This window comes from Antennarius striatus, chromosome 8 (assembly GCF_040054535.1).
Source record: "Antennarius striatus isolate MH-2024 chromosome 8, ASM4005453v1, whole genome shotgun sequence".
Classification (NCBI taxonomy): Eukaryota; Metazoa; Chordata; class Actinopteri; order Lophiiformes; family Antennariidae; genus Antennarius; species Antennarius striatus.
Window position 1 is genome coordinate 5,626,143 of NC_090783.1, and position 20,093 is coordinate 5,646,235.

Sequence of the window (20,093 nt, forward strand, 5' to 3'; positions counted from 1 at the left end):
TCCAGGAACATGCCGTGATGTACGCATGCCCCTGAACGAATCGTTTGGACTGTTTCTATTCTAGTATCTGCAGCTCTTCCATCCAATCTGTGTCTAAACTCACATTTATTGAAGATGAACACTGCAATTAAATTCCAGTAAATTGTTTGGATGTTAACCAGCCAGAATATGGGAATTGATTTTTTTTTTTTTAAACTCATCTCAAGGTTCTTTGTGGACATATAGGGAGAAGTTTCTGATTCACACTGGAACACAGACACACACACACTGACAGCAGTCATATTTCTGTCATTATGCAATCAGGAAGAACAGGATGTGACTTTACATTGTCTTGTTTTAATGAAAAAGTTGCCTTGAACAGAGCTTTGTGTACATTTCAGGGCGAATATGGAGAAAGTCACATTTAAGTAGCCCATTAAAAGATGCAAAGAATAAATGGGGCTGCATAAACTTTTGCATAGGGTTAAAATCTTCGGGAGAAGTCAGCTTTATTTGGAAAATTATTGATAAAACGAGTAAGATATGTGTTGACATGCGGTATAAAGCCAAGCAAGAGGCTGTGCATCTTAGAAGAGTCCAATATTAGAGAACCTAGAATAACCCAGCACCTGGCGGTTTCAGATTATTGCTTGACGGATGTGTCAGAGCGACCCGTCAGTCAGCATGTCGCTTTTAACATATTAAATATATATATATATATAAAAAATATATCTATGCAAAACCATTTCACACAATTATGCCAACACATTAAACACCATTCTGGATTCAAAGGTTTAAGTGCTGCTATGATATGATAGATCCACTAACTAACCACAGACTATTTAACAGGTCTTCTGCTCACACTGCTGGTTTTAAGATCCTGCCAGAAGTGTCACAATTCAATTACCTGCACTTCAGAAACATACAAATAAAAGCTATACCAGCAGCTTGTTGGCTTGATGTCGTTAGAAGACTGGAAACGGCTCTGGCCAACTAGCATCCCGCAAGTACAATAGCTAACGTGTTGATGTGTTTAGTTGGTACAAAAAAACTGAAAACAATAGCGAGAAAATGATCATGTGACATTTAACATGCAGTTACCAGGCAACACCAGATTTCAGGATGTTTGGTGATCTTGGACATCCATTACATTTGTGACCGTGTCTAAATACTATGGTGGCAGCATATGAGGTAAAGTTAATAAAAAATGAATACACATAAGTTTCTGTCGGCCAGATGTAGCTCGATTTCTGAACCCCAAACAGCCTGGAGGAAAAATAGACCTACTAGAAACACTTTTCCTGAACTGATGGGTCACTGATTCAATAAATGAGGCTAGTTCTCCAACTGTTTCAGTACTTTTGTGTTTAAGCTAAACAATCCAGCTGCTGGATTGACATTGTCCAGTAATAAAGCCAATGATTTGAACATGCACAAACACAACAACCACTTCAAATATGGATTTGGATGTAGAAGGCAAAACATATGAATGCAGGTTGAAGATGAATTCTGCTACTGTGTGATCTGCAGCTCATAAGTGAAGAGGGGTCACAAATAATATTCAATATTCACCAGATCTTTTAGCTTTCATCACAGGTAAACATATTTTCTAAAAGTGCTTTTTACATAAATCCATACAGTATGTACACATATATACTTTGTCCAAAAATAACCACTCTGTTAAAAACAAAAAGCAAATGCATTGTCCCGAGATAACACAAGTCTGTAAAGGTGCAAAATAGAATTTAAGGAGTCGAATAGAAAAGATGCACAACTGCGCAAACAAAAGACAAAAAAATTACTATGCACACAATGAGACAAAAATATTGTCTCATTTAATTTCTAGAGCTGATATTATTTTTGTTGCAGTGTGTGACCTCAGTATGGTGTATGGTTGTATTATTAAGGTCATTAATTAAAATAAATGTGTGAGTTTTTGATGATATTTTGTTTCTTTGCTTATTTAATGAAAATTTACTAGTGTTTGAAATCAAGCTGATAATCAGACAGGAGACATGCTAACTGCAACCAATACACGAACCCACTGGACATCTAAGCTGTCGTTTATCAACATTACTTCCAGATTCTTTCATCATAATTTGATCAAATTCAACTCAAGTATTTGTCATATCTTACAAACTGCCCCTTTGAATTTTGAAAGAGCATAGAAAGAAGTGACTTTTCAGCATCCCGATGTCTACATCGCTCCCCTTAGACACTCCCATGGTGGTTTATTGCTGTTAAAGTGCATTAAAGCATTATCACCCCGTCAGACCAGACTGAAGCCCTCGTATTGCTCTACGGCCCGAGTGAGGCGATGGCGCAGGATGTCTTTGGTCTGGTAGCACGGCATGTCGAGAAGATTGTAGCAGGTGTGGGCCACCGGCAGGTAGTGCTCCTCTGCGGTGGTGGACTGGATGATGATCCGCATGCTCTCCATGCCGTGGATGGGGATCCGGTCGCTACCGGTCAGGAACACTGCAGGAAGGAGACAATCACTTAATCCAAACATCAGATTTAAAAACAGACATATTTTCTAAAGGTGATTTAATTTGTGTTCGCAGAAGTCAAATCATTAAGTTCAGCAGGTAAAATTCTCTAGTTAACATCGCACATATCCAGGCTTCAGCTCAGGTAGGAGCGTTTAACATGCTTTTACAATTTGTGGTGGTGTTTTAAAAAGCTGGAGGTTCACATTTCAGACTGTGGTGAAATGAAGGGCTTACACAGGAACTGCTTCTTCTTTTCCAGAGGGAACTCGTGGAAGACCTCCCAGAACAATCTGACTGTGGGATGAGTGGCTGTGTATTCGCCTTTGTAGACGGCATTCTGCGAACACAGAAGATGTGATGAACAGACTTTCCTACGTTCATCATTGCTCAACCATTTCCTCTTTGGCAGAGAAGTTATACAACTTTCATCAGGACATATTCCTCAGAGACATGCATGAATGTCTGTACAGTCGAACGACTTAGAAACAAATTATTTTGACCAATTTGTTTGTCTTTGTTATTTTTGTTGTTGTGTTATGTCGGTTATGATTGATTTATATAGTGAGCGTGCCTTTGTGACACGCTGCTTGTTTGTGGCGCTGTGTCGTTGTGACTAACAAAAGAAGACAATCATTAAAAATGTAATGAGGAACAAAATAAAAGTTTTCATTTTAATATGATGGAACTATCTGAGCAAATATTGCTGCGAAACAGTGTTGTGCTGTTAAAACCTGCAATGTCTTTTTCTCTATTGACTACATAACAAAACATGATAACTTTATTAAGTTTAATGTGTTCAGACGAACAACCGCACAAATGAATCAACATCACCAGTAAAATATGTGAACACAATGCCAAGGACATTTTGTTCCCGTTCAGAGCTACAACCCGCCAGGACCTGGCAGCGTGACGAGGAAGAAGAAAGTAGATGAAACTATATTCACTGGCTTTTGTTTTGTATTCACGGACATCTCTACTCATACAAACTGGTCTGACAGACAGTCTGTGCCTCAACTGCTCTTATGTCCCGTTCTGTCTCAGCTCTTTTCTTCTTGAAGTTCTGGTTAGCCCCTTCTCTTCTATACAGACAACATGCAACTATTACAGTTGTCAGTCGACTTGATAACAATGACCTCAATGTCTTCCTGGCTGCTACTCAGAAGTCCTTCACTTTCCTTCAAACACTTTGGCCAAAACCGAATTTAAAGTGCAAAATAAAAACCGAAAATATTCCTGTGTTAAACGTGAAAAAAGAACTACAGCTGATCAAGATTAGGTGTTTTTGGTGAAAGTAACCACGAAGAGTCACGTGATGCTGCTAATCACCTAGTGTGATTTAGTCATCCGATATCGATGATGTGAAAGTCACATTTCTACCCTTTCTAATCCAAGAATGAGATTTATATTGTGTCAAAAAGACAAAGTTCTGCTGCAGAACGTCTACAGTCAGGTCCTGCATGGAGACTAAGACCACACACTGACCTTCTCCATCTCCTCCCAGTTGTAGTTATTGTTGCCAACCACCATGGCCATCAGCTCAGAGGGCTGGAAGAGCGACAGGATCTCCCCACCACACACCTTCAGGAAGCCGGACGAGAAGGCAGAGTACTGCTCAATCACCGAAGTTGTGAACACATAGAGCAGGTAGGCCTCAACAAACTCCTTCCTGAAACACGCACATGCACAGGCACACACACACACACAAAATCAAGGTTAAGTAACCTATTATCATGAATTTTTTCCGGCATCAGCGTCTTCATGAATCCATTTATACGAGAAGTATTTAATCAGAATTCAGGGTGGGAAAGTGAATGAGCACTCTGTCCTCGAATGTTTCTCTGTGTGTGTGTCTGTGTGTGTGCGTGCATGCATGCGTGCGTGTGTGTGTGTGACATAAACAACTTCTTTATTTAGACAGTTTTAATTTCTAAATCAACTGCCTTCCAGGACATGTGATGTAAAAAAACAACCTGTAGGTATTTTTTACATCCTCACAGCAGACGGAAGAGCAAATAATCTCTTCAAGTTTACGTTTAATCTTAGTGAAGCTTGTTTCAAATTTTACAGAGAAATGCAACTGATGAATGAATTATCTGGAATATTTCCAATGAATGAAATGTTGCTGCAATAAAAAAGCCCGTCATGAGTTACACTGGAGGATTTACAACGTTTAGAACTACTGGACACAAAATATTAGGAAAATACTGGAATTATCATTGTTCAATCCACTGTAAATGAATTTGAATTTTATTTTGATAGAAAGCACAGTTTTCCTCTTTATTTGATAAGTTGAACATAAATATGAAATGTCATGGAGCACCTTGTTCATGCTCTTTTGCTGTACACCACAAAATTATTATTATTTATATTATTTAAATATTATAATCATAACTCTAAAATAAACAGACAATCTTTGCGGGACTTGGATCAAGACTTACAAAAGCAAGAGAGACACACAATAAAATGACCATGCAAACACAAAATAGCAGACATTACTTTTACTCGTACAGGATTAAGAGTTCACTGCTTCACTACCACAAAACCTCAGAAATGCTGACCTGCTCTTTTACAGTTTGCCAAAACATCCGGTTAAAATAGGAAACTTGAGAAAATAAGGAAGCAAGATGCATAAAATGATTGTTTTACTCTGCTTCAGAAACCTTAGCCTGCAGAAGCTTGTAGAAACAAACCAGTCCTGCAAACAAACAAGATGTGCGACTGATAATCATACCACACCTTTGAATCAATATCGTTCAATGAAGTAGATCCCACCCACACAGCTAACAAACACTGACTGTGAAATACAGAGAATCTATCGCAGGAAATCATCTGACCGACAGATGAACCTTTAGTCCAGATAACACTTCTCCTTAGTGTGTGTTTGTGTGTGTTACATCACCTTCTTGTTTGTGATATCACAGTGTGATAATCACAGTACTGGGGGGGTTTGCAGGAGCAGCCTGAGTCACTGATAAGCACCAGCAGCCAGACATGTTGATATACCTCGCCCTACAACTTCTCCACACAACACTGGAAACTATGTGACGGCACAAGGACACACTGAAGAGACAGTGTGTTGGTTGGTGCTGGAGATAAATGATTGAAATAGTTAAATCAATCGTTGTTTTCTATGTTGTGCGTACAGAAATGACCTTTGGCTCAAGGAACAGGCAATGGGGGGGGGGGGGGCAGCTGAATGAGGACACGAGTTTAGTGGCGCTAAGCAAAACTCTAAACTTCACCTTCCAAGGTCCAACTTGGCTCAAGTCTCCTGGAGTTCAACCAAGACTTGCTTCAAATCAAACACATAGCCACAATTAAAGTTCCAGATCTTCATTTGGATCCATGTCACATTGCCCAGTCAGACACCAACATTCGACATACTGTATGTCTGAGTTTATTCTTTAAAATCTAACAGTAACCCTTAAGCCCCATGTTTCAATGTGAAAAACTGAATCTTGTTGACCCCTTTATCCAGATCCAGGTCAAAACTTAACACGGGCTATTTGTCCACAAGACTCACCAAATTTCATGAACTCCATTACATAATTTTTGCATAATCCTGCACAATGTAAAAAAAAACAAGTTAGAAAAACTTCATCTGTTTAATTTGCACAATGAACAAAAACTGTGTTACCTGTTGTTTTTGTCCACACTGATGTTTTCTCCTCCGGGGACGAGCTCTTTGACTTCTGTCATTCCGTAGTTCTCTCTGGTGATCTGAGACGTGAACACAACAGTCTCAGACCGTAACTTAGATCATTTTAGCACTGACGTGTAGATGTTGTGGAAAGTCAAGGATTTCCATATTATGCAACAGATTTCAGATAATGGAACTTGTTTTGGGATCAGTAACAGTAAAAAGTCCCTTTATAACTGTCTTACTTCCGAATGAATGGTCAAAGAAAACTAGTGAGTGTTAATAAATATACTCAGAATATCATTTAGATTAAAAAAAGCATAGTACAAAAAACAGTAATAACTGGTACATACGGCAAAGGTGAGAAGAAATGTGTCCTCCAAATCACCTCCTTCATAGTCTAGGAGTTGTTGCAGACTCCTTCAGAAGAAAAAATTAAAATACACACAAGTGATTAACAGTGAAGGTTGGAAGCATTGTCTTTACTTTTGTGTTTTTCTTTCAAAGAACATCATAATGATTAGCAAAACTCAAGGAATATGTGAAGATGACAAGGAAATGTTAGTTAATGGAAAAACAACCAATATTCTTGTCTAAATATTTGATCTGATTGATTCAGCTGATGTAATTTTATGTACACATTTGTAAAAGAAAAATGTGTATAAGGTTGTGTTACACTACAGGCCCAGCTCTGAAATTCAAGTCAATTTCAGATGGCATTAGAAAATAAAAACAGCAAGCACTGTTGCACAGCATTTGGTATACAGTAGGTCACTTGTGACATTACAGCTTAAGATTCTGTTTTACCCATTTGTGATTCTTCCAAAAAGTTTTTTTTTAACAAAGACAAAATCTAGATGAATTATTTGTCGAAGCTTTCAATCTTAGAGTAGAAAAGAAGTACGTTCTCTATTGTTGTTGAATTCCGTAACACTCGGAGGACGTGCTACCTGGCCTCGGTGGGTGACAGCTCCTTGAAGTCCTCCAGTGTTGGTGATACATCAAGTAGCTTCTTATAGAGAGCCAGAGGGAAGGGGAGGTCCACCACCGTGGCGTTGTAGATGGCGAGGCCGCAGATGATCCCGATCAGGTGAAACCAGTTCTGCTCAACAAAACACTACAAACAGGAGAATGTGTATCTGTTACATCAGGAAATGTCCCAACAGCTATATGTTGTTTCGAGTTGAAGCTGACTGTCAGGTAGCGTACTTTGTCAGAGAACCACAGCAGGTTTGACTCTTTGTGATGGGTGAACATCCCATAAATGGGATCCATCAACTCTTTTAAGAGTAGTAGGAAGAACTCTTTAGTAACTCCACCTGCATCTACAGCCTCCTCTCCATCAAAGATCACCTAAAAGGAATTAGATCACAGTAGAAGGGTTTATGGAACACCAATTACAAAACAGTAGTAGACCTTCAGAATCAAAGGTGTAGCTCTCACCTTGAGTGGTTTCTTCAGGTCCACATCTGAATACACGGTGAGCTCACGTAGCGTGTCGCTGACTAAATGGTTCCTGCGCACATGGAGCACCAAGTAAGGGTTCCTCGCAAGCTGGGGTTCCAGTGTGAGCAGCATGAAGACATTGTGTAAGTTTGCCCCACTTACTGCCATCTTTGTAATGGTCAGAAAATGCAAAAAAAGTAGAAAAAAGGTCTTCCTTTAACCTTTGACATTAAATTCAATCATTAAATCCAACTTCATGTGTTTTTTTTACACAGCTACCTGCATTTGCAATTCAGCATCTGTTTGCAGCATGGTTGTCTTGGCTCGAGCATTCAGTATGAATGGGTAGGCACATAGGTTAACTGAGGGAAAGTCATTCTGCAAGGGAAATTAACAGTGTATGCTAACAGTATTAATAACATGAAAAAGGACTACCAACAGCATCATTTTAGATCTTTATAAGTACCTGCGAAGGGGAGGATGATCCCATCTTCTAAAAAAACACAAAAAAAGAAATGTTCTTTGACCAGAAGTGAACTGAAATTGAAGTAAGTTAAAGAAATCGCTCCAATTACTGAGGAGCTACAAGGGCTTTTAGAAAACTTACACACAAAGATAAAATGCACTGTTCAGTGTAAAACGATATAAAGCCAGAACTCACAATATCAGCTTTACTCAGAAACCACTTGAGGTAGTCTTCCTGGATGTCCACCAGGCTGGTTATGTCAGGGATATAAAAGCGGTTGTACTCCACATGCTGGGCCTTTAGGTTGACCTGGTGACATGAGACAAATGTCCCAGGAGCCTACAGGTCAGGACCAGAACCAGGACACATTCCCTTCATTAAAAAGTGAACTGTTTGGATACCTTGTGGAGTTTCTCCAGCAGCCTTAGCGTGGCAACAAAGTAGTTCTCATAGAAGACCGGTACGAGTAGCGTCTTGCCTCCTGTTAGCAAAAACACAACTATGTTCTTGTACATGTCGACCATTCTGGTAAAAACGCTGCCGTCCACAAAACACCACCAGTTATCTGCAGGGACAGAGAGGATCAGATCAGTTTAGAGAGACGACATCAAACATGACAATATTTTTGAATGTGATCCTAGGTATTAGTATGTTTATGTTGTAGCATATTAATGAGTTAACATGGTCAAGTTGCATTTTGCTTCAACAAAAAGGTAATGAAAAGTTTGTTTCAGATTAGATTGTAAGTATGAACAAGTACCAGGACTGTTTTGTCAGCAATCTTTCCATAACCAGTAATTTAACATTCACAAATTGATCGCAGGTACAGAGATTAAGAGTTTGAATTCCTCCCGATTATTTCTGTCCCTTTTCAAAAACATATCAAAACAGTGACTACCTTTGATGTGAGACTGTCAAAAATATATTGCGTAATTTTTAAAGGGTTTGGAAAGAATATCTAAAGGCGTCTTTTGCTGGTTTATGGTTTTTGATTCCCCTTAACCTTAACACACTTAACCTCCTACTGAAAAAAGCTCTATGGGAAAATCACAGTCGAAGCTCTTTTAAACTTTTAAACACAGCAGCTGTTACTGTTTGAAGACACTTCACAGTAGATTTAGGTGGATTTAGATGCGGATGCTGACGTACTGCAGATGACGAGTTAGGAGTCAAGTAATGTGAAGTTGCATGGCGCCACAGGCTTTGACATGATGGGACTTTCTGTTAATCGTCACTAGATGCATGTAGAGTGTGCATGCAAGAATGATACCCAATACTTTGCTGGGGTTGGCATCCAGGCGAAGGATAGCCATTGCGAGGGGGATGGTGAGGCGGATGTAGTTCTTGGAGTCCTGCATGGCTGGGAATTCGGACAAGATGAGGTAGATCCTCATGGCCTCGACATCAGGAGGGGAGCAGGGCAGCTGGGGGATCAACAGACTCTCAAAACTCTTTGTGGCCTAAATAGAGTCCAGGATATAGAAGGGGGGAGGAGATATATTGCGACAGATCAAAGAAACTGTATTTAGTGTCACATTGAAGACACCATTGGAAATGTGTGCTATGTTTGAAAGCTACAAGGTTCGATAAATAAACCAGATATATTCATGGGAGATTTTTTAGATCCACTGAGCAAAAGGGGGAAAATATCAGTCACTAAATTATGGGAGAGGCTTTTAGTGGTTTGAAATGAGGCCTCAGTCTACACACAGATTATAATTCATGTAGGTGCACAAAACCAAACCTAACATTACTGAGCTAATGTTAGAGGTTATGACTCAGTCCTGCAGTTTGTGCCTTGGATATGTGGCAGGACTTCTTGTACTTTCAAAACAAGCACAGTATTCATATACAACAGATGTTTTCCTCTGACCACAAGCTAGATAGCCAATACTGTGTAACAATTTCTGTTCCTCCTAAAACTGCTTCATTGTGACTACACAAAACCAAAACAGGAAACTACAAATCTGAGTTCTATGAGATCAAAACAAACACATTCTGTTGTGTGACATTCATGGACACACATTGCCACATCTCAAAATGACTTTGCATTTTGGGATGTTTTTCGATTCAACCATGCATTTAGAATATTATGCAATTTTTCCACTGTAACTTTTAATGCGCAGTAGCTTCTGCTGTATTTGATACTTTGCATTGATTGCGATGCATTGATACGTTGAATCAGTTCATTCAGAAATACCCATTTAGACATCCATCAGACACAGAGTAACATTAACAGGGACAGAGAACAGCTTCTGTCCACCCGATGGATATCATATGTTCAGATGTTTGATTTGTTTCGTTCTCCATCAGCTCCTGAAGGGAATGTTTGGCTCTTTAGCTGCTACCTGCAGACTGAGTTCGCCATTTATTGCTGAGCATGTAGTGTGCATCAATGTGTGCTAAAAAAAAACAGGAAACCTTTTTCAACATATCCAAATGACTGCATTTTCAATATCATGATTTATTATTAAACTACTAATTAATGCCGCTGTGAAAACCCAATCATTAGGAATGACTGAGTGGAACTTCAACTAATGCAGCCGCATTTATTATTTAAAACCATTATTTATCTCATGAACAAAGTAGTGCTACATATTTCCATCCCTGGAATACAAGTGTTTGAGAGAAAATAAAAATATGATCTTATAAACGTATAGCAACATACTGTACCTGCTCCAGAAGCCCAGAGAAACCTGGCGTGCTGAGCGTTGCAAACAGTGATCTAACAGAGTTAAGATCAATGCCTGGGATCTTTGAGTTGGTCTTGAAGTGGACATCGTCACTGAAAAAAACAAACAGGATCGTATGCGGATTATCTCTGACGTCTCAGCAATCACAAACAGGATATGGACAGGTCAGAGGTCAGGTTCAGGAACTTTGTGGAAACCCTTGAGGTAAAAGGAAAATGTTTCGTCGAATAAACACTCAACCTGCCAGGTTGCAGGTCAGCCAGCATGAAGGGCAGGAACTGTTTATACTGTAAGCTTTCACGTTCTTATACATCAGCTTTTATTTAGCAATAACACAAGAGAAATTTGATCTGATCTTTTGGAGACATGTGATCTTGTGTACACCAAACAAACAAAGCTGATGCAGATCGTAAACTGTGAGGATGAGCGACCTAATTCAGAGAAAAACTGGGAAGGTAAAAAAACAGTTTAGCAGCTCTCAATCCAAAATGTATCAAAAATACAATGAAGACGGCAAAAAGTCTGAAGTGAACTTCAGTTTCTTTATTGTACTTGTATATTATTTATCAATCACCAATTTTAATGCATGATTGCAGTTTTAAACTATTTTGACATGTGTTTTTCAGGTTTAGAGAACAATTCATTTCCATTTTGTTCCATTTTTGTATGAAAATCTTTGAAACATCGCAGCTTCATTCATTTGTCAAGCCTAAATCACAATGATATAGTTAGATATATTTAAGAACCAATTTATTTTCAAACAGACTATTAGGTATATTTGCTTCATCTTAAAATTGATCAGAAGTGTTTGCTAGTTAGAGTAACTGATGAGTTTCGGCTTTTATTAGCAGTATTAAGTACTCATGTTCTATCCAGACGTCTGTTTTCCACCCTGATAGCCTCCACAGTTCATTCCCCACAGACGATAAGTATCTGCTGATGGTCAGACAAATCTGGAGTGTCACAGAAGTCAGTGACCAGACGCAAAGCATCTTTCCCACCGCTGTTGATCAGTGACTTTTGTTGCATGAGACAACATTCTGTGATAATGTTACATAAGTGAATCAGTTCAAGAGTTTCGCTTACAAAAGGTATTATGCATTCAGCCACGTCAGTGTGGTTGCATAATATATATTTATTCTTTATTCAAGTTGGATACACATCTGAGAAGAACGCCAAGTCACTGAATGACTCTGACAAAACTCAGTGAACTGGAAATGAACTCTATAGACCACTGTCAAGGCCAAAGAATCCTAAACATGTCTGTCTAGCTCTTATAACAGAAAAATAAAAAGGGAAATGAACTGATAACATTAGTTATTCAGTCATAACACAGAATAAGTCATAATTACTTCTAAAACAATTCTGACAATCTGCTTCTTAAGGTAGAAGTGTCGTGCCTTGCCTTGTGGAAGTCATGTGATTGGTAAGGGTTATAAATCAAGTTACCTACTCACATTCACCAGTGTGACATACAGACTGGCTGTGTGCTGTACTAAAAGAGATTCAATGTGGTTTTGAAGCTGAGCATAATAAATACAGTCTGTGCCAACTGTCACGTTCCTGAAATAAGTCCAAAGATCCCGTGCTTGTGCTCTGCTAATTCTTTGCAAAAGATACAACGGACAAAAAAGCAAACCTTTTTCTGCATACAACACCTATTTAAATAAAATTGTATTGAGATACTGAAATACTCAGGTATAGTATGCAGAAAAATATTTGCTTAATTTTAAATATTTGTCCTGAAAGCAGAAATTGAGGCACCCAGTATGTCGCTGCCTATCAATAGTGATAATATGACTAATTCACTTGAACAAACTCAACTAAAGCGAATAAATTGTGTTTAAAATTGAATATTTACATTTAACCCAGATGATATTTAAAGCGCTTTTTAAAAAAAATTAATTTCTCTTACTCCAAAGCTTGAATAATAGATGCTGCTGTTAATATCAGGATACTCTCGTTAATAAATGTGAAAATATTAGTGTTACTGCAGGTTTTCAAAGGGGAAATGCCTCCATGGTGAAACTACTAAAGTCACAGACTTGTGAAACATACCAAAGGGCCTTAATGATATAATGCAATTGGGTAAGGAACATTTGTTTATTTCATTTATTAGATTACCATATCTGCTTTCTGTCCAATCCTATTAGTAAGTGCAGGCGTTGGATGTAGGGAGTGAAATGCGCAGTATTTCCAAAGAAAATACAGTGGAATATATCTACTGGTATTTTCTAGTCCTTGTAAGCATGCCGTTACAAACCTTTGGTCCAAGAAGCTGGCGTTCCAACAAGCTGCAGAGGAGAGCTGAATGATGATGTCACTATGTATGAAAAGATGACAGAGAGACCATTGAGAATAAAAGTATTACCAAGTAAAATCAGAATAAATACTTGACAACAGGATAATGAACACTTTTACAGTACAGATTCATATGTTTTAATTACTGTGGAAGCTTTTATTTCTGGACTTACTTTGTGACACTAGAGTCTGTGCTGTACAATAGTTTTAATCTCCATGAATTCAATCTGTCATGATCAATGGGCGATATTGATTTATTGATGTTAATCATTCTGAAGTCTTCTGGCTGAACACAACTCTGCAGGAAGAAAGCAAACAGAGAAAACATAATGACAACGTCACGAACATTAATCCTTCCACTAACCATGTGTGTCCCAGCTCAGCACAAAAACAGTCTGGGTTGAGTCATTTTCGTCAGTGAACATAAAGTAAATGTACCACACCTAAGGTCTCAATATTTATCCTGTAGAGGCTGAATGTGTGCTATATCTTAATCAGTGCACATTCCTGAAAATTGGCAGGAGATCTAAAGGACTGTGAGTAAATGCCTCCCTCATATCTCAGTGCCAACGTGCTGCAAAAACTAAAAGCTTAGACATAAATGCCCCCTAGTGGAAAAACTATGAACTGATCAAACGACAAACCACCAAACAAAGGTCACATAGTATAAGTAGTATATTTTACAGTAAACTTTGAAAACAGTAAAAATGCATATGTTGTGCCTTAATATGCTTAATAATGGTTTCAGCAAATGCAAATGTTTTGGATTATAAAAACTGGGGGGACTAACAGCAGGGGCAGAAAGAGAACTGGTTATATTCATTCATTCATCTTCTACCGCTTTGTCCACTGCCGCGGGTCACAGGGGGCTGGAGCCTATCCCAGCTGGCTTAGGCGTGAGGCGGGGGAAACTCTGGGTGCACTGCCAGACAAACACGCATGCACACACTCACACCCACTGAAGCTGGCCAATTAACCCGAAATGTTTATAGTAGGTTTGAAATCAGCTGACACATACTGTATGATGTCATAAATACTCAAAGGAAACCCACTTTAGACAGAAGCTTTAATCGAATCACAAACCTGTTCATCGGAGTACAATAACACACTATGGTCCCCTCCACAGATGATTTTGGTCAGTCGATGTTGTTTTGATCCTAGCAAACAAAAAAACAAAAAAAAGTGCACTTTAGCATCCCTGTGTTTTTACCAGTTCCAACTTTAATTTTTTAATTTCCATTTCAGCTAACCAGTGTGGAGCTTTCCAGTCAGGAAACTAGCTTTGACAGGAAATGGGCTCCTGGCATCTCCCCATATTCCTGTGCCCAGTTGGCCATAGCTGTTACAACCAAATGCATACACCACACCAGAGGAAGGCACAAATGCCAGCGTGTGGTGCCTGACAAAATAAAAAAATCAGCACGAGTTATGACCCAGTCAGACAAAGTCATCCTCTCTGCACTTTGCATTAATAAGCCAACGTAATAATTCTGCTGTTAATTTGTGCTTTTTTAAACTTAATTTTGTTGATGCTGAGTCTGGGGACAGATTGTCTACATGCATATCACACACAGACATTTTAGGAAGTCAGGTGATGAGGTTGTAGTTAATTTATTTTAATGAAGGACTAAAACAAAAACGAAAAAAATGATCTTAATTATCTTAAAAGCATTTTAGATTAATTAAAGCTTCTAAAGGAAGACACGCTGATTACATCCCGCTTCAAAGCGGTGATGTATTGTAATTGTCAATGTTCATGTGTTCGTTCGTCTGTTCGTATGTCCACTAAAATATTTGCAAACGTTGCAGATAGAAAGATGAAACAAAAAGCACATTACTCAGGCTGGCAAAGAGGATTGAAATGAGATGATGACCTTGACCTTGAGAAAACTAGGTTAATGGTCAAATTTCAACTTTTGTACACTCAGGAACCGGATAAGATAGAAAGATGAGGGAGAAGGTCAGTATGAATAAGACCGTAGATCAAAGCACTGACCTACCCTGAAAGTAGGTCAGAGTAAATCGCGGGATGTTGCAGTCTCTGACTGTCTTGGTTCTAGTTTGCATTGCATCAGTTTAGAATGGACAGTACCTGCCGCAGGTGATCTGAGACACCTCAGTGCCCATAAGCTCCAGCACTCGTCTTGGTAAAAGCTCACTATTGGTGGAGCCGTGACCCAGCTGACCCCAGGAGCCATCACCAAATGTAAACAAACCACCATCCTGCCAGAGAGACAACACAGGTCAGAATAGCTTCAACCTTTTGCGAGAGATTTGTTTTACAGTAAAAACAGGCATAAGGTAAATAAAGGTCAATAAGTATCTGAAATCTGAAGGTATAGTTAAGCAGGCTAAAACTTTAAAGATCTGTTTGAAGGAAGATTTGCTAAGATTATTGTGAAAATTATAGTTAAAAGGCGTAAGTAGTGTTTTATGTATGTCCATACCTTTGTGAGGGCTGCCGTGTGTTCCTCACCACAGCTGATATGAACAACTTTTTGAGATCTCAAAAATTTTATATGGCACGGAACGGCACGATCTGAGGAAGAGAAAGAAAAAAACCACAAACGGGTTTGACCCTTCTTCAACACTAATACTGTAGTTTCATTTACAAGTGAATGGAAATATGCTTTTTTTATTCTAATAAAAAAAGTAATGGTATTTATTCACTCTTTCTACTATCAGTGTTCACAGTAACCATATTTTATAAAAACATGACACACTTCACTCCTGTGCTACGCTGAAGCAGTTGATGTATAGGAAATAAATTGTCAAAAAGACAAGCGCTGCATGCACCGTTGAATCTATATAAATATTATTCCGAAAAATACACTGTACAATACAGATTCAAAATTATAACACTTCCTCAAGCTCTTTTAAATTGCAGTTTCTGGTTAACTCATTCTAACCAGATTATTACCTTGTTTATCATTGAGACCCAACTGACCAGCTTTGTTTTTGCCCCAACCAAACACAGCTCCAGACAAGGACAGAGCAAAGCTGTGGTCTCCTCCGGCTGTTATCTTGGCCAAAGGAATTCCAGCCAGAGACTTGAGGGGATGAGGGAATGGCTTGCCGGGCTCTCCTTTCCCCAGACCAAGCTGACCATTGGTGTTTTGACCCCATGTGAACAGCTGGCCATCTAAAACAACAGGTACAGAGAATCAAAACTGTCCACTGTACATCTACAGTGATTACCTCCATAATATAGTACAAAGACAATCACCGTGTCCCTAATCACAATGTATCATGCATTGTCCTGTAAGTAGAGTGTGGACATGTATTACAGGAATTATGGAGACAGTGTGTCTTTCACACCTCTAGAAAGTGCAATGCAGTGCTGATTCCCACACATAACTTGAGAGATCCGGTGGTCACAGAGCTTTTTGATTAACCTAGGGGAAGAAAAGATATGATAACACGAAGAGTTTTCACTAATATATAGCAGCATGACTGATTAAAACTACTATTCCACAATTCTGAAGGTTTCCCTCTCATACACATAGTAGTTTATTCAAGCTAAATAGATTTGTTGATACACTATGATTGTTTCTTTACATTTTGATTGTGAATGGATCCAAATAGAGACCCGTAGCTTGAGCACCCCTTTTGTAAAGCACGTAAAACAAACTGCAAATCTTCACTCTTTCATAACTTTCTTCTGTCAAGGTAAAAGCTTGACTCCGCCTATGGTATGCTACGTCACCTTGGGATTCGAACAGCTACCTCTGCAGTACCCAGGCCAAGCTGGCCCCCCTCGTCAGCTCCCCACGCAAACAATTGACCTTGCTCATTCACAGCCATAGAATGGGCCCGACCACACGACACCATCATGATCTTCTGTGTATCCAGAGCTCCCACCAGCTCTGCGGAGAGGAGACCGAGCTCAGGGCTTGGCGTGTTTGTGAAATACAATAACAAAAATAAAAAATATCAAAGTGCATAAAATCTTAACTTTGGTTAAAACATCCTAGGAAGCAAACAGTTGTGTGTTTTATGTAAAATCAGAGTAAGACCTGAGATGTAGAAGCTAGAACTTCAACTTCATGCTTTCAGGCTTAGAGAAAAGGTAAGTGAGAAAGAGTCATAGAAAAAACAGAAGTGTCATAAGTAGTAAGTGTGAGGAGACCACAGTGTTCAAACTGTCACTCATTGTAATCATATGCTTGATTCCTACATGGTTTCTTGCTATGAAATTGGTCTTAACGGTTTATATTTTAGGATGATATTTTGCTTCTTCTACAGTGAGAAATGTGTAATGTTACAGCAACAGCCTGAAGATTTTTTATATTCAATAAACTGCTTCTATATTAGTCTATTTATTTATTTATTTGCTCAAGGTGACCTAAATTTATTCAGTGCTATTACAGGTCCACCAACACACTTACACAAACACACAACAACAAAAAAGCATACACAGTTTTACTCTGAGCTAAATAATATGCTTACAATAATAACAGTAATGCTTTTGTGCTGATGTTTTGCAGGATCAGCATGTAAGCACAATAACATTAGCACCAAAAACAAACAACAGCAGAGTGAGAAAGGAATGACATTATTTTTACACGATAAGTTAATAAAAAAAATTGGCCGGTTGATGGACCTGAATGAAATGTCAAGGGATCAGTTGCTAGAACTGCAATGAATGTTCTAGGAACCGTTCACATTTGCACAATTTTAACAGAAACTTGAGGGAAAAATCCATTGATTCAAGAATTAGTCATGATCTCATATCCGTGTGAAACTTTCCACACACACAACTGAATTTAATTCTGCAACTTGGTGCAACAAGCTACAATTTATAATGGTTAAGTCACAGCCAAGCTGTTGTCTACAAGAAATCTTACCTGGGGAAGTCCCAAGTTTGTCGTGCCCCAGCTGTCCACAGCTGTTAGAGCCACATGTGTACACACTACCATCGTGCAGCAGAAACATGGAGTGCTGCCCTCCACAGGATACCTCTTTCAGTCCCCTGCCACTGAACACATCACAGTTCCTTGGTTCAAACAAAGGGTTCCTCTCACCACCAATACCCAACTGCCCATCTTTTGCATTCCCCCAGCAAAGCATCCTGGGAAGAGGAGCGGCGTTGAGCACCAAACTAAGGAGGAAGTGGTGATGGCCAGTTGGAGGACAAAAAATATTCAGGCTTGAGAGGAGCTCCACTTTCTCCTCTTTGCGCAGATTCCGAGCCTGGAAAGAACAAAAACAACTGAGTAATCTGTAAATTCTTTTCTTTTTTTCTGCATTAAAATACATTACAGATCACTCTGTTTTATGTATGAACCCCTGCTATTATTTCCGTGTAAAGACTGTCAAGAGATGGGTGTGGCTACGTGACTGTATGATGTAAGAAGTATAGCAGCAGAACAGGTACTGTGTTTAAATAACTTGTCACTGTAATCCCAGCTTTAAACAGCTCAAACTAGTCCAATGTCCAGTCCACATGTGCTGCATGCTTGTTACTGACAGAGCTAGTCAAGGGTACCAAACAAATGTATGCAGATTAAAAAAGAGGGTAACATAAAACTGAGCTCAATTCCTTAGTCCATATTTACATGTATTTGACTAATAAATCTGATACTAATAAGAGAAAATTAATATTTTATACATCCAGAGACAGACAACAAAAAGTGAAATTTGGATTTGCATGGAACATGTTAATTTATATCCAAGAAGACCCTGGCCAAACTTTAGATATCAGACACCAATTTGATGATTTTTACATCCATCGGACCTGTTCACACCACTGATGACTAAAAGATAATAAATTAAATATATGATCAACATTGAAAATTTACCACTACGCCGAGCTATATTACCTTATCAAATAACTCAGTCAGTTGACAGATAATTATTTAAGAATTATTTGGATAATGGATTCAATTGATTAAATGTTTACAGAAATTAAAAACAGAACTGATTTTAACTTCTGAAATGTGTGTACTTACACAAGTAAATGTTTGGATTTTGTCTGGACAAACCATCTACTTGAGCTCTGGCAAATAATGGTTTCCTGTTTCTTTTTTTTCTTCTTTTTTTTCAAAAATGTTACGAAACAACAATAAGTCATAATAGCATTCATAAAATAAATTTATGCAAAATAAAAGTAAATATTTATGTCACCCTTATTAAGACAGTCATATCAATAAAGTCAGATGACATTTTCAACTGAACAGTATTTAATGTTACATTACTCAGTATTAATTGTTTTATTTAGGGAAAATGCTTGCCAGTTCTTTTTGGACTAGATTATTGTCAACAACAGCTTAACAGTATATTTTGCCAATAAATCTGGAATACAATGGGGGTGAATACGTTTACTTCCAATTTGACACAGAATTGTGATCATAACCTACACATATGTTGGTGGGACTTTTATTTTGACAGCAACATTTAGATGAGAGTAACTAATGACCAGAAAAAATACCGACCAGTCAGCACAGTGACGTCAACATATAAATAAATAATAAATAATACATAAATAATTATTATAGCTCGTATCAGCTTGCTATTACACTCATAAACAACAGCGAAACATGCGTGTGACCAGTGTTTCTCAGAAATAAAATGGGACAAAAGGCACATTTTGAATCCTGCTAAACGACCAGTTTCTGTGCTAACTATCGCCTTCCTGGTCCTGCCCCTGTGTTAAGGACATGTCACGTTAGCTTGCTGTTTATAGAGGAAGAGGAGTGGCTAATGTTTGCGTTATGTAGACATGGATAACAATAAGCAGGCGTTGCTACATGTCTGCACAATATATGACATTAGCTGTTTGAGCAGTTCAAAAAGGAAATGAAACAGACAGCATTACGACCCACAGTCACTTTTAAATCTTATAGTTAGCTGATTAACCTTGGTAAGCTAGCGCATCGATTACTATCATCTTATCGCAAAAGAAAATAGAAATTAACTGGCTAACCGATGAATAAAATACAGGAAAACTTGTAAAATGATATACATTCTTCCATGTATGTAACAATATTATTTACCTGTACAGATGCATTCTACAATGTGTCTCCAGTTTCGTTTCAGCTTCGAAAACAGACCCGGAAGTATCAAGGCTTCTACGT

The 20,093-nt window shown here is 38.5% G+C and overlaps 1 protein-coding gene across 2 annotated transcripts; it reads right to left on the reverse strand.

Annotated features, from left to right (window-relative positions):
• Nucleotides 1-316: 316 nt before the first annotated feature.
• herc3 (HECT and RLD domain containing E3 ubiquitin protein ligase 3) lies at nucleotides 317-20,088 on the reverse strand. 2 transcript variants are annotated; one of them, XM_068322148.1, is made up of 26 exons: nucleotides 20,013-20,088; nucleotides 17,865-18,210; nucleotides 16,724-16,883; nucleotides 16,336-16,412; nucleotides 15,938-16,159; nucleotides 15,465-15,556; nucleotides 15,110-15,240; nucleotides 14,268-14,416; nucleotides 14,101-14,174; nucleotides 13,191-13,315; nucleotides 12,980-13,039; nucleotides 10,697-10,808; nucleotides 9,294-9,483; nucleotides 8,425-8,588; nucleotides 8,219-8,332; nucleotides 8,024-8,050; nucleotides 7,837-7,935; nucleotides 7,555-7,725; nucleotides 7,321-7,464; nucleotides 7,062-7,228; nucleotides 6,465-6,531; nucleotides 6,109-6,191; nucleotides 5,995-6,033; nucleotides 3,954-4,137; nucleotides 2,706-2,808; nucleotides 317-2,457 (listed from the first exon to the last, which is right to left on the reverse strand). In XM_068322148.1, the coding sequence occupies exons 2-26, from the start codon at nucleotides 18,085-18,087 to the stop codon at nucleotides 2,249-2,251; spliced, it is 3,186 nt and encodes a 1,061-aa protein (XP_068178249.1). In that variant the 5' UTR covers nucleotides 18,088-18,210; nucleotides 20,013-20,088; the 3' UTR covers nucleotides 317-2,248. The 2 variants fall into 2 exon arrangements, with proteins under 2 accessions (XP_068178249.1, XP_068178250.1); XM_068322149.1 differs by lacking the exon at nucleotides 5,995-6,033.
• Nucleotides 20,089-20,093: the final 5 nt, after the last annotated feature.